General features: G+C 43.5%; 1 protein-coding gene across 1 annotated transcript in view; it reads right to left on the reverse strand.

Annotated features, from left to right (window-relative positions):
- Positions 1-226: 226 nt before the first annotated feature.
- Positions 227-14,414, reverse strand: part of LOC139388049 (transmembrane protein 132C-like) — a 213,297-nt gene continuing 199,109 nt past the window's right edge. The window contains exons 6-9 of the mRNA XM_071134548.1: positions 10,204-10,412; positions 7,579-7,852; positions 2,444-2,635; positions 227-1,756 (exon numbers count right to left, since the gene is read on the reverse strand). Of these exons, the coding sequence (XP_070990649.1) occupies positions 701-1,756; positions 2,444-2,635; positions 7,579-7,852; positions 10,204-10,412 (1,731 nt within the window). The 3' untranslated portion in view covers positions 227-700. The remainder of the gene's footprint in view (positions 1,757-2,443; positions 2,636-7,578; positions 7,853-10,203; positions 10,413-14,414) is intronic.

Here is a 14,414-nt window from a genome sequence, read left to right on the forward strand (position 1 = left end):
CTTCGACCTCATTGTTTGTTTTTTTCTCTGACATGCAATGTCAACTGTGGGACCTTTATATAGACAATTGTGTGCTTTTCCAAATCATGTCCAATCAATTTAATTTACCACAGGACACCATTCAAGTTGTAGAACCATCTCAGTAATGATCAATGGAAACAGGATGTACCTGAGCTCAATTTTGAGTATCATAGCAAAGGGTCTGAATGCTTATGTAAATAAGGTATTTGTTTTTTATTTGTAATACATTTGCAAAAATGTCTAAAAACCTGTTTTTGCTTTGTCGTTATGGGATATTGTGTGTAGATTGATGAGGAGAAAAAATATATATATAAGGATGTAACGTAAAAAATGTGGAAAAAGTGAAGGGTTCTGACTACTTTCTGAATGCACTGTAAGCTTTTCTTTAATTAAAGACAAGGGAACAGACATCTAAACTAATTAAAGTGACATTCAAGTTCACAAATTCCCACATATCCAATGTGGTGTCATGGCAATTCCCACCCCCCACCTCACTTATGATCATCAACTATTACAACAGTTACCATGGAAACAACACTTGCTGGAATGTTCCATTTTGTTGTCATGGTGTGGTACAGTGCCAACCAGTTTCAGTAAAAAGCACCCCTTACTCTCTTCTTACTCTGAAGGCATTCGGGTGAGTTAGAGTTACTCATTTGTCCACAAAAAATCAAGCCCTCTATACAATGTTTTTTGTAGCATTCTCGTTCAACCTCTCCATGTAATTCCGGAGCTCTTGCGAGTCCCCCAGCTCGATGTCCGGACATACCCACTTAATGTCGGTGGTCTGTCCGAGTGCCAGCGGGCTTAGAACTGGGCATCCGTTACTGGGCTTGATGTTGGCGAAGGTAGTAAATTTGACCCTCTTCCTCTTGGTGGTAGGTGAGTTGAGTGACTCGTTCCTGCCTCCCGGGCAGCCTCCCTGGGCACTGCCCTTCAGAACACCGCCGTTCAGCAATTGGCTGCCCTCTTCCAGGGTGCTGCCCAGCTCATCCTGCTGCTGCTGCAGACACAGGCCCTCCTCCTGGCCAAGCCACACCCAGTCGTGGGCATGGGGCATGGCCTCGGGGGCCTCCAAGGGCAGCTCTTTATGGCGGTACTTGAGGGTGTAGGAGATGCAGTTGATGAGGAAGACCAGGATGGCCAGGCAGAAGACCCCCAGCAGTGCGTACATACCGATCTCCAGGTCAGTGAGGCTGCGGCGTGATGACAACAGATCCTCGTCCGTGCTGCGGCCCCGCGGCAGCTCCTCCTGGGCAGGGAACTCAGAGAACCCCCCAGGGACTCTTCCATCGGCAGACAGCCTGTCCCCATTGGGCCTCACCGGAATAGGGGTCTTGACTGTCGTGGCCCCCCGGTTCATGATCCCAGCCTCAATGTCAGAGATGGAGCCTCCGTAGTAGGGCGGGTCTGGTCGTGTTTTGCCTCCAGGGTGGCTGTATGGCTCCTCAGAGCGGCCAAACCTAACGCAGACATTTCCCACCCCGGCTGCCAGAATGGTGCGTCGCTTTGTCTTCTGGCAGATCTCTGATGATGTCATCTCTACACGCACCAGTAACCCCTGACCTTCGCCGTTTGCCATGATGACCGGCCACTTCCACTCCGCGCTGCGCCGTACCGATACCACATGCTCGTCCAATGAGATGGCTGTGAGCACAAAGTGGGCGGGGTCGTAGTGGTCCAGAGGAGTCATGGAGCCGTCGCTGAACTGGAGCCAGGCACTGATGAGGGATTCCTGAGGACACACACACACAAACACACATGAATACACACGCACACACAAAGACATTGGAGTTCTTCTATCATAAGGGTAAACTCCAAATAAACCTGTCTTAGGAGTGCTTCAACAAAACCAATCCCCACCCACATGTCTACTCTAAAACACCAACTCCCCATGGGACACATAACTACTGCAGGTATTAAAGGAAAGCATGCTTCCCTGTCATAATATAAAGTCCTACTATGTTACTACACGGTAGAAAATGGTATCAGCAGGAGTCTAATCTTTTCATCTTCATCAAGAGAGAAAAAGAAAGAAAGAGTGAGTGTAGAAGTAAAGAGAGAGAGAGAGAGAGAGAGAGAACCCCTGCAGATGTAAAGATATGTTTAAATAGCCTGTTTAAAAGCAGAGGAAGAAGAAGAAGGACTCTGCAGCTGTTCTTCTGAAAATATGTCATAGTTTCAGAAGCAGACATCTTCATTGAGATTAGATCAAAACTTTGACATTAGAAACACATCATATTCACTATATAGGATCAAATGGCAGCAAATGTGACTCCACCGTTTCCAGGTGAGAAAGTTACAGTTTAGCCTTACAGATGGCTCATATATCTCATATAATTCCCATATATCATTTCTATCTATGGGTGAACATATTATATATTTGGTGCATTAGGTTGCTGAGGCATGTGTGCGTGGTAACCTGTTTGAGTTTCTGCATGACTTCCTGTGTGGTAGCAGTGGCGACGATGGCCCTGTTACTCCCTGGGCTGAGCTGGAGGGACAGAGAGAGGCCAGACACCAGCTGCACTCCCAGCTCTGTCACGCTCACTTTGTCATCCAGAACCCTGATCATCCGCTCAGCCAGGATCGAGTCAGACAGAGGAGACATCACCTGCAACATCATACATTAGTATACAAACAGAGCCCCCCCCCCCCCCCTTACACACACACACACGCTTGTATTGGTTCACATCACCTGCACAAGCATTTACATTCAACCCATCATGATCGAAGACGTCAACATGACAAGCTTATATTGGCACTCAAGAAAGAACATAATTGACCTCCTTAGAGGAAACACCATGACCCAAGCTCTTTATTACTGTTCAGTGCTTATATGACCCAAAAAAGGTGATGCATGTACTGTACCCTCAATTGCATCTGCGATCTGCCAGCCACACTCTCAAAGACGCACACATACAAACTCCGCCTGCGTCTGTCTGACTGGCAGTTCCCTGCCTCCCGGGGCTGCTTGAGATGTAAGCATGTAAATGTGGGTGATGAGAAGGGAAGCACTCCCATCTGCTCCCATTAGGCATGAGTCTCCTCTCCACCCTTCTCCTCTTCTCCACCACCAGCCCCCACACAGGCCCACGCCTCCACCCTGCCATAATGAACTGTCAGCACGGATCACTGCCTCATCTGTACAGCAGTGGTACCCCCAAAAAAAACATTATAAAGGATTATTCTTGATAGTTGTAATAGTAGAATGCACAAGGTGCAATGTGAAACACGTTGGGAACCCCTGCTGTACAGGACCACAGGCTAGGCCAACACACTTCCCATCCACAGCACCGTACTGTTAGAGCTGCACGGTTGCATGCTCGCCTCATAGATAAACACACTGGGAACACACAGGGCCAGCCGTGTAGATCTGTGTACTGTGACACCTCTAGGGCTGGGTCATAGGTCAACATATGCTGTCATGATCATATAGGTAGAGTTACCTTGTTGTTATCTTGATGTTACCTTGGTGCGTTTAGGTCTATTTAGGACAATTTTATTATCTAAGTGGGTACATTGTGTCACTGGTTAGATTAAGCCAAAAGCTTTATCCTAAAATCCAACAGAACACATACCACCACATTCTCATCCAATGTCCTTTAATCTACTCTAGAATAAAGTGAAATAAAATAATCATTAAATAAAAGTAACTAACAAAGTAAGAGGGGGACATTATTTAAAAGGGATACTTTGGGATTTTGGCAATGAGGCCCTTTATCTATTTCCCCTGAGTCAGATGATACCATTTGTATGTCTCTGTGTCCAATATGAAGGAAGTTAGAGGTAGTTTCACGAGCCAATGGTAACTTGCATTAGTGCAATGACTGGAAGTCCATGGGTACCTGCTGGCATGCTATGACTTCCAGTCATTGTGCAAATGTTAGTTAGCATTGTCTCGCAAAACTACCTGTATATCCTCAAGATTATCTCAATATCAAAGAATTTGTGGGTAACGATTAATATACTGTGTGTGGAAAACTGGAAACTAGCCATTATTGGCAGAGAGGTTTGAAACTCTCTTTCATTTTGGTTTTATAACTAATTTACCATCTGGGGGTGTCACCAGGCAGGCCAAAACTCCATCCCACCAAAACAGGCTGAAATTTCAGGCGGTCTTTTTACCAGTGGAGGCTCCTCAGAGGAGGAAAGGGAGGACCATTCTCCCTCCTAAATTTCATAAAAAATTTAATTGTAAAACATTCTAAAAGTAGATTTTTTTAGATAAAACTATACTAAATACAGTACCAGTCAAAAGTTTGGACACATCTACTCACGCAAGGGTTTTTCCTTACTTTTACTATTCTCTACATTGTAGAATAATAGTGAAGACATCAAAACAATGAAATAACACATATGGAATCATGTAGTAACCAAAAAATGGTATACCACCCCTACCTTGTCACAACACAACTCAAACGCGTTAAGAAGAAAATACATTCTACAAATGAACTTTTAACAAGGCACACCTGTTAATTGAAATGCATTCCAGGTGACTACCTCAATGTAGAAAATAGTTTTAAAAAATAAAGAAAAACCCTTGAATGAGTAGCTGTGTCCAAACTTTTGACTGGAATTGTAAATTCATTTATTAATACACACTGTTTTGCGATGAAGGTCTACAGTAGCCTCAACAGCACTCTGTTGGGTAGCACCATGGTGTGTCTGGAGGACAGCTTGCTTCCATCCTCCTCTTGATACATTGACTTCAATACAAAAACCGAGGAGGCTCATGGTTCTCAACCCCTTCTGTAGACTTAAACAGTAACTATGACAACTTCCGGAAGATGTCCTCCAACCTATCAGAGCTCTTGCAGCATGAACTGACATGTTGTCCACCAAGTCAAAGGACCAGAAAATGAATATAGTACTGAAAGCATGAGCTACAGCTAGCTATCACTGCAGTGTCTTTTTTTTGCACTTTCAGTTTCACTTCACTAGCAAATGCAGCTATCTAATTTAGCCTACTCAAGCACCTTGCTCAAACAGAGGGATGCTGTGTTAATTACGACTATCCAACACAACACTGAAACTCTTCCAAGTCAAGGTAAGCTTTTGGTTTTATTAATTTATTGCCACCGGGGCCCGCCAGTGTAACTGCTAAACTGCTAACTGAGTATACACTATAACGTTATTGCATGATTGTAGCAGGTTTACTAACACGCTAGTTCTATTAGCTATGTTGACTATGATGTTACTTTAGCTAATATGGTGACAATGATGTAGGCAGTGTGGAGCACTTGATATGATATGGTTTGGCTTGGAATGTTTTTTTTGCCTGGTCATATACAGCTGATGAATCGTCTTGAAGTACACAAACATTAGGGAAAAGGTGAGAGGAGGAGAGCGCATGTATGCGAGAAGGAATATGACATGGCTGCTATGAATGTGAACTGTATTTAGCGTCACCCGAGGTGTATTCATTCTGTTGATTCTGTTGAAAAACGTTTATTAAACGGTCTGTCAATGTCTGTCAATGTGTCACTGTCTGTCACCTCAACATTTTTTTCTCGGCCTGTGTGCACCTACGGTGTAATCTTTCATTCATAGGCTACGTTGTAGCAACCTCATGAGTGTCATGTAGTAGCCTAAACCTATCGATTGAACTGGGTGAATGGGATATGAATGACAGTCATCCAATTAACTGTAATAGAAATAAAGCCATGCTCATTCCAAAAAAATATTGCCGTCCCTCATCTTAAACAGCATTGACCACCACTGTCTTAAACTAAAAGGACATTATCTTTAATGTTCACAATTTCACAGTATTATTCCAACCTCGCAAATATACAGTATATTAAACACAGGTAAATTATGTTTTACTGCACTGGGCCTTTAACTGCATCTGTTGGTGACATTGTAAAAACATGAATAACAAAACATTGAACCAATCAATGCTGCATTTGAAGCTTTCAGTAAGCTTTTCCCTGCCGTCGTTACTAATGGAAGTGTTAGGGCTTGGGAAAAGCAGTGATTGTGCCTTTTAAAGCTAATAACCGGTTTGTCTGAGGTAGAGTGATTTATCAATTTAGCGGCAGCGCGAACCGCACTGCAGGCAGAGATGTATCTGACACATGAAATGGGTTGGATTTTTGGTTACTGTGGAGACCCAGGGCAATCTGCTCCCCTTTCATCAGAATTCCCTTTGATAGTTTGATTCCAAGACCCTCCATGCCAATTGCAGTGATTGCTCTGCTTTTTATCTGAATTTAATTCCAGACAATTGAAGACCCTCTTGTTTGTAGATGGATCTAAAATCACTCCAATGAACAAAGAGGCAATTTTGCTATCAAATAAAACTTCACAGCTTCTCTAACAGCATTGTCAATACTCCTTTGAGGCTGCTGCATGTGGGTTTCTCTGAGTGCCAGTGTGTATGCTTCAGGGGGGAGAGGAAAACATTGATGAAGAGAGATCGAAAAGCATAGTGTGTTCTGTTTTGTGTGTTTCTATGCATGTGAGTGATCAGCATAAGGAGGGGAGGATTAAAACATTACATTTTTTTACCTTTGTGTGTGTGTGTGTGTGTGTGTGTGTGTGTGTGTGTGTGTGTGTGTGTGTGTGTGTGTGTGTGTGTGTGTGTGTGTGTGTGTGTGTGTGTGTGTGTGTGTGTAGTAAGCCACCTATAATAGCAGGGCAGGACAGGGACAGGATGGCTTCGTAGCAGAGTGAATGATCACAGGGTAAACAACTTTGACATCATAAAGTGCCTCTCCACTGTTATTGAGTCATAGTTATTCTCAAAACATCCTAAAGAGCACACACAAATAGAGGGACAATACAGTGCAACCATTGATATAATTTCCATCCATTTCCCAATAGATATCTTTGCTGCGTGTTTCTGTCTGTGGGCCAGGGTCTCCAATGGAAATGAGAAATGGTTCTCAACTGACCAACCTGGGTAATGTAAAGGTAATAGGGTATTGTACACCAACAACAATAAGGAGAGGATATGAATGTCCATGGATCAGGCATTGGAAGAGCTGTTGTGTTGTTGGGGAAAACCTTGATCGATTGTATTTTACACCGTAAGTGGGCACCCCTCAACGCTCTCCAGAGGAGCCTGCTGTTAGTAATGATCTACATGGGATGGGGGGAGTGTCTGGTGGTGTGTGTGAGCCTACACGCCCTCTGAGACTTAGCAGCCTTTATTGGGCGTGCCGCAGGCTCACGTTGCTTTGTCAGTCCCTGATAGGCTAAGTGTTTGTGCTGTGCCGAGATCGATTCGGTAACCTTTTTTAAAAGCCCCACTCGCAAAGAGCCTCCGTTTTCTTTGTGTTTTCATAAACGTTCCTTTTGCACTGTCCATCCTCTATTATTTTGTCCAAGCAGGCACTCTTTATCTCTCACTCTTGGTTCATCATAAGGTTTCTCTCTGTTCCTAGCTCTCTCACACACACTAATGCTCTCATTACCACTCTTTCACCCCACGATCTCTGTCTCTCCCACTTTCGATCACACTCTCGCCATTTCACTCACACTCAAACGTTCAGACTGCTGTATCACTCTTTAATCACTTCTCTCTCTCTCCCTTCATCTCCCTTTCTCTCACACCTGTAGTTTGGCTGTGCCAGTGTTGAGGCCCATCAGGACCTGTCCCTCCAGTAGATAGGCCACACGTTGGTCCTCCACCCTCAGTAAATCCTGGACCAGGTCAGTCACGTCCACCTGCCAATCACTGCCCAGCAAGAAGTCCTGTTGGCCATTTCCATCAACTCCCAGGGCCACAAAGTGTGTGAGGACCCGCACCGTGGTGCTCTGGTACTGGGGGACACAGCCACTCTCTGTCCTCTCACTGTCACCATCATCCGCACTCACTCTCTCATACCTGGAGAAAATAAGAAAGAAAAAAAGCTTGGAAAGAAGCAGAATAAAAGCAGCATTTAAGTTGGAAAATGTAGAGCAAATCAACAGTTTACTGTAGTTAACACAGACATATTTGGATGTGGGTATTCGTTAACTCCGAAGCACAGACAAAATCATCTAAATGCAACCTAATTTCTGGCAAAAAATATGTTCACATGCAAGGTGAAACTGTGTGATATTTGAGAAAGTCTGTATTTTACAGTATATATCAAATAGTTCTCTACTCTGTTCTATTCTATTCCTGTATGGATTGACGCTGGTAGAGACGAGAAGCAGGTGCAGGGAGTGAATATTCAATAGCAACGGACATAGAAAAGGACAGGACAGCGTCTGGACATGAACACATAACTACAATAATGCTGACACAGGGAACAAACGGGGGAGCAGACAGTTATAGATGGGGCAAACAACAAACGGAAAGAGTCCAGGTGAGTCCAATGAGCGCTGATGCGTGTAATGATGGTGACAGGTGTGCGTAATGAAGGGCAGCCTGGCGCCTTCGAGCGCCAGAGAGGGAGAGCGGGAGCACGCGTGACATTTCCTCCATTTCTCTAGCTTCACTGTCTCTATCTTCTCCTCCATTTTATTCCATTGTTTGAATTAAACAAGGGATTGAAACCCTGTTACTTTTCCTATTAGCACTGTCTTTGCTGATAACTACTTTATTAAGGGAAAATATACTAACTACAACTGTATACAGTATGTTGTCTCCCCTAGCTTTCTTAAGATGAATGCACTAATTGTAATTCACGCATGATAAGAGCGTCTGCTAAATTACTAAAATATAAATGTAAAATCTATAGGGACCCATTGTTCTTCATCTACTATGATTAGACCCATTCAGCAGCAGTAGAATGAGGTAAAGTACAGATCAGGGAGAGGTAGCCCTGTTCAGCCCAGTGATCGAGAGCGTGGCCCAGGGAATCTAACCTCCTGTAAATGGCGGAGCACTGTGACAGACAGTCAACAAAGAGGCTATTACCCTGACGCTACTCAACTCTCCATTCTCTCTAAACACTTTATCTCCCATTCTCTCGCTCTACTCCTACATTATGTGTTTTCTCATTCAAGTCTCTTTCTCGCTTTTCACGGAATTCAGTCTCTTTCACTGAACTCAGTCTCTTTCACTGAATTCAGTCTCTTTCACTGAATTCAAACACCTTTCTTTCTCTCTCTCTCTTTCTCTACTCCCACCCTCCCTTCCTTTATGTGCTCTGGGCTAGGTCAGGTGGCCGGGGGAAGTGTGATACTGACAGCTTCCATTAGGTTAATGAGGTGTGGCCATCCAGGCAGAAAAACAGGCTGACAGGTTAACATGCTGGACCTGCCCGGGCTCTCCATGCCTCCCCCCACCACCACATTCACCAGCGTGACGACACTTACATGGCAGCCTAAAGCCTAACTCGGGTGACATTAGCGGCAAGCAGCAAAAAAAAGAAAGAAGAAGTGGGCGAGGCATGCTCTCACGGATGGCCGTCAGGTCAGATAAGGTCTGGCCGTGTAATAAGCTCGCTTCCAGAAGCACAATATGACTCGACTGGCTCGCTCACCTCTCCTACTCACTGGACTAAATCGCTCAGGGGCAGATGTGTTAGAGTGCCACCTGGTGGCCTGGCTACTGAAAAGTCTATAGAACACATGCCTCAAGCTAAAAAACATATGCATCAAGCTAGGATGTCATATTTCCTAGAAAAACGGTTATTTCTATAACAACAAGCGAAAATGAAATGCAGACTCCAATTCTAGTCTTTGCTCTCTTTCTTCCTTGTTCAAACAGGAACAAGGTTGACTGCTTTTGTAAGGACTTTTACAGAATGTTGTGCAGGTGAGAACAGAATTGTCAGACGTGTTAGTCTTGCGTCTGGCTGACAGAAAGTGAGTCACAGAGAGAATTGGCTGAGAGTCACAACAGTAATTGAAAGTCATATTCTTAAGCCTCTCACAACCCCTCGGAGAGAGCATCTGAGTCACCGGCGTCACCTGGGTATCCAGAGAACAGCGGTGGCCATAGAGAGGGAGCGTAATGCTGGACAGGTGTAGGCATCATGGTTAAGACATTGGCATTATCACAGTTATTCTAACCCTCCAGATGAGGATGGACTTATATGTGGACAGACTGGTGCATTAGGTTCCAAGGCTACTTAGAGAATAAGTGGTAAATATATGAGAGGTACAACCACTTTAATTAACATGATGTTTGAAGATGATCCTTGAATCTTAGTTTTTTACTATGCACTGCAATTATTATGAACATCTGTTTCCCAAGCAGTATGAACAAGGTAACCCATCTCACTGTCTGGTAAAACCACACACCTCTTGTTGCCGGTCGCCACCGGGACCCTCCAGCCCTTGATCTGGCTGAGCTCGGGGTCAGCCACGTCGATGACCAGCGGGAGGCGGGGCATCCACACACTCATCTCCAGCTGGGCGCTCAGGTAGCTGTAGGTGAAGTTGAGCACCGTCCTCATCCTCCCCCTCGTCTCCTTCCCGTTCACAAACACATAGTCACAACGATCCGACACCTGTGGGGGAGAAGGGGGAGAAATAGGAAAACATGTTATTAAGAGAAAGAGCAACAAAAGCAACTAAGTTTGACATTTAGGCTAATGCTTTATGAAAGAATACGATGCAACATTCCGTATTATTTTAAGGGCCAAGAGTTCTAAATTATTTCTATGCAAATATTAGTCATGCAAGTTTATATGGCTAGAGGCAGAAAATGTTTTTATTTTTATATCCTTCAAAAGAAAATCTGCCATTTCCAAAGATTTTAAATCTCTCCCTCTGCTCAGTAATGATTTTGATGACAGACTTTGCATTCTTTGACCGTACCCTTGAAGTCTCCATTCAAGTGTGTGTGTGTGTGCGACTTTGAAATTGGACGTCTAGGGCAACAGCCATCAATTAGGCTTGGGTTTTGCTAGTGCACTGTGGACGGGCGTAATCTCATGACTCACGTGACTCTGGATCCGAAGATCACGTTTTCAATCCCAGAGGAAGACCATTTATTTTTTTTGCCTATCCCAAACCTTTACCCTTAACTTAACCATTTGTTATGAATGCCTAAACTTTGTTTTAACCCTATCCAAACCGTAACCCTTAACTTGAAAACATTTTGAAGTTTGACGTTTGGATATATGGATCGATACTGAGCAGGAGGATCAACCCAGGGTGTAAAAAAAATATACAAATGTTACGTGTGGAGAAGCGCGAGTGGGAGTAAACATCAGAATCTGAAGTGAAATTGGTAAAAATGGGATATATTGTTGGTGTGTGTGTGTGTGTGTGTGTGCATACTGACAAGGCCAGTGAGGAGAAACGGGCTTAAAATTATTAACAGATGGAGCAGAGAAAGACACAAATCGCGAGTGCCAATCAAAAAACAAAACCCTAGCCTCAAGCCACTTCACGATTGGCTGAATCTGCCCTGTCTCCTCCAATCAGCTCCAAAGCCACTCACATACAGTGCCTGCAGAAAGTATTCACAACCCTTTTTCCACATTTCGTTGTGTTACAGCCTGAATTTAAAATGTATTAAATTGACATTTTGTGATACTAGCCTACACACAATATCCCATTATGTCAAAGTGGAATTATGTTTTCAAATTTTTTACAGCCAATAAGTATTCAACCACATTGTTAGGGCAAGGCTAAATAAGTTTAGGACAAAAAATGTGCTTAACAAGTCACATAATAAGTTGCATGAACTCACTCTGTGTGCAATAATAGTGTTTAATAACACCCTATATAAATCCGCATATAAATCTGTCCGTTTTTTATTTCTTTGGATGCTTCTCAATCCACAGCATCCCCCTGTGTTGCCCTTCCACATCTGCTGAGGTGAAAGAGCTAGTGCGGTGTTTGTCAGACCATGAGACATCTTCTCACAAAATCGTCTACAGCGTCCAAATCATTTGGCCTATAAACGAATGACCCCTTTATGGAAAGATCAGACTCTCACAAACACGATGGTTTTCTCCGTTTTGCTATATGACCCAACAAGCGTCTTTGGACTCATCTGAAGTAGATACAGACGATCTTCCAATTTCTTTCTGTAGTGTCCAAACGGTGTGGGCTATATACAGATGACCCCTCTGTGTAAAGCTGAAACTCCCATGAACACATACATTTTGGTTGTTTAGGACGCCCACAGGCCTCACAAGACTCGCCTGAAGGTCCCCCATTACCAGTTGAAAAAATGAATGGAAGTACAGTGCATTTGGAAAGATTTCAGACCTCTTGACCTTTTCCACATTTTGTTATGTTACAGACTTATTCTAAAATTGATTCAATTGTTTTTTTTCCCTTATCAATCTACACACAGTACCCCATAATGACAAAGCAAAAACATTTTTTTTTTATGTTTGCAAATGTATTAAAAATAAAAAGAATAAAGTATAACATTTACATAAGTATCCAGACGCGACGCTTGGCATTTAGGCCAACGAGTTCAATCTTGGTTCTATCAAACCAGATTCATCGTCTGAGAGGCCTTTAGGTGCCTTTTGGAAAACTTAAAATGGGCTGTCATGTGCCTTTTACTTCCGTCTGGCCACTCTACCTTAAAGGCCTGATTGGTGGAGTGCTACATAGATGGTTGTCCAGTTGTGTTATTCAATATGTTTATATGGGCTAATAGCAGTAAGGCCAAATATACAGTGGGGCAAAAAAAAGTATTTAGTCAGCCACCAATTGTGCAAGTTCTCCCACTTAAAAAGATGAGTGAGGCCTGTAATTTTCATCATAGGTACACTTCAACTATGACAGACAAAATGAGAAAAAAAAGCCAGAAAATCACATTGTAGGATTTTTTATGAATTTATTTGCAAATTATGGTGGAAAATAAGTATTTGGTCACCTACAAACAAGCATGATTTCTGGCTCTCACACTGTAACTTCTTCTTTAAGAGGCTCCTCTGTCATCCACTCGTTACCTGTATTAATGGCACCTGTTTGAACTTGTTATCAGTATAAAAGACACCTGTCCACAACCTCAAACAGTCACACTTCAAACTCCACTATGGCCAAGACCAAAGAGCTGTCAAAGGACACCAGAAACACAATTGTAGACCTGCACCAGGCTGGGAAGACTGAATCTGCAAAAGGTAAGCAGCTTGGTTTGAAGAAATCAACCGTGGGAGCAATTATTAGGAAATGGAAGACATACAAGACCACTGATAATCTCCCTCGATCTGGGGCTCCACGCAAGATCTCACCCCGTGGGATCAAAATGATCACAAAAACGGTGAGCAAAAATCCCAGAACCACACGGGGGGACCTAGTGAATGACCTGCAGAGAGCTGGTACCAAAGTAACAAAGCCTACCATCAATAACATACTACGCCGCCAGGGACTCCTGCAAAATCCTGAAATCCTGCAGTGCCAGACGTGTCCCCCTGCTTAAGCCAGTTCATGTTCAGGCCCGTCTGAAGTTTGCTAGAGAGCATTTGGATGATCCAGAAGAAGATTGGGAGAATGTCATATGGTCAGATGAAACCAAAATAGAACTTTTTGGTAAAAACCCAACTCGTCGTGTTTGGAGGACAAAGAATGCTGAGTTGCATCCAAAGAACACCATACCTACTGTGAAGCATGGGGGTGGAAACATCATGCTTTGGGGCTGTTTTTTTGCAAAGGGACCAGGACGACTGATCCGTGTAAAGGAAAGAATGAATGGGGCTATGTATCGTGAGATTTTGAGTGAAAACCTCCTTCCATCAGCAAGGGCATTGAAGATGAAACGTGGCTGGGTCTTTCAGCATGACAATGATCCCAAAAACTCCGTCCGGGCAACGAAGGAGTGGCTTCGTAAGAAGCATTTCAAGGTCCTGGAGTGGCCTAGCCAATCTCCAGATCTCAACCCCATAGAAAATCTTTGGAGGGAGTTGAAAGTCCGTGTTGCCCAGCAACAGCCCCAAAACATCACTGCTCTAGAGGAGATCTGCATGGAGGAATGGGCCAAAATACCAGCAGCAGTGTGTGAAAACCTTGTGAAGACTTACAGAAAACTTTTTACCTCTGTAATTGCCAACAAAGGGTATATAACAAAGTATTGAGATAAACTTTTGTTATTGACCAAATACAGTGCCTTGCGAAAGTATTCGGCCCCCTTGAACTTTGTGACCTTTTGCCACATTTCAGGCTTCAAACATAAAGATATAAAACTGTATTTTTTTGTGAAGAATCAACAACAAGTGGGACACAATCATGAAGTGGAACGACATTTATTGGATATTTCAAACTTTTTTAACAAATCAAAAACTGAAAAATTGGGCGTGCAAAATTATTCAGCCCCTTTACTTTCAGTGCAGCAAACTCTCTCCAGAAGTTCAGTGAGGATCTCTGAATGATCCATTGTTGACCTAAATGACTAATGATGATAAATACAATCCACCTGTGTGTAATCAAGTCTCCGTATAAATGCACCTGCACTGTGATAGTCTCAGAGGTCCGTTAAAAGCGCAGAGAGCATCATGAAGAACAAGGAACACACCAGGCAGGTCCGAGATACTGTTGTGAAGAAG

The sequence above is a fragment of the Oncorhynchus clarkii genome, chromosome 29, assembly GCF_045791955.1.
Source record: "Oncorhynchus clarkii lewisi isolate Uvic-CL-2024 chromosome 29, UVic_Ocla_1.0, whole genome shotgun sequence".
Classification (NCBI taxonomy): domain Eukaryota; kingdom Metazoa; phylum Chordata; class Actinopteri; order Salmoniformes; family Salmonidae; genus Oncorhynchus; species Oncorhynchus clarkii.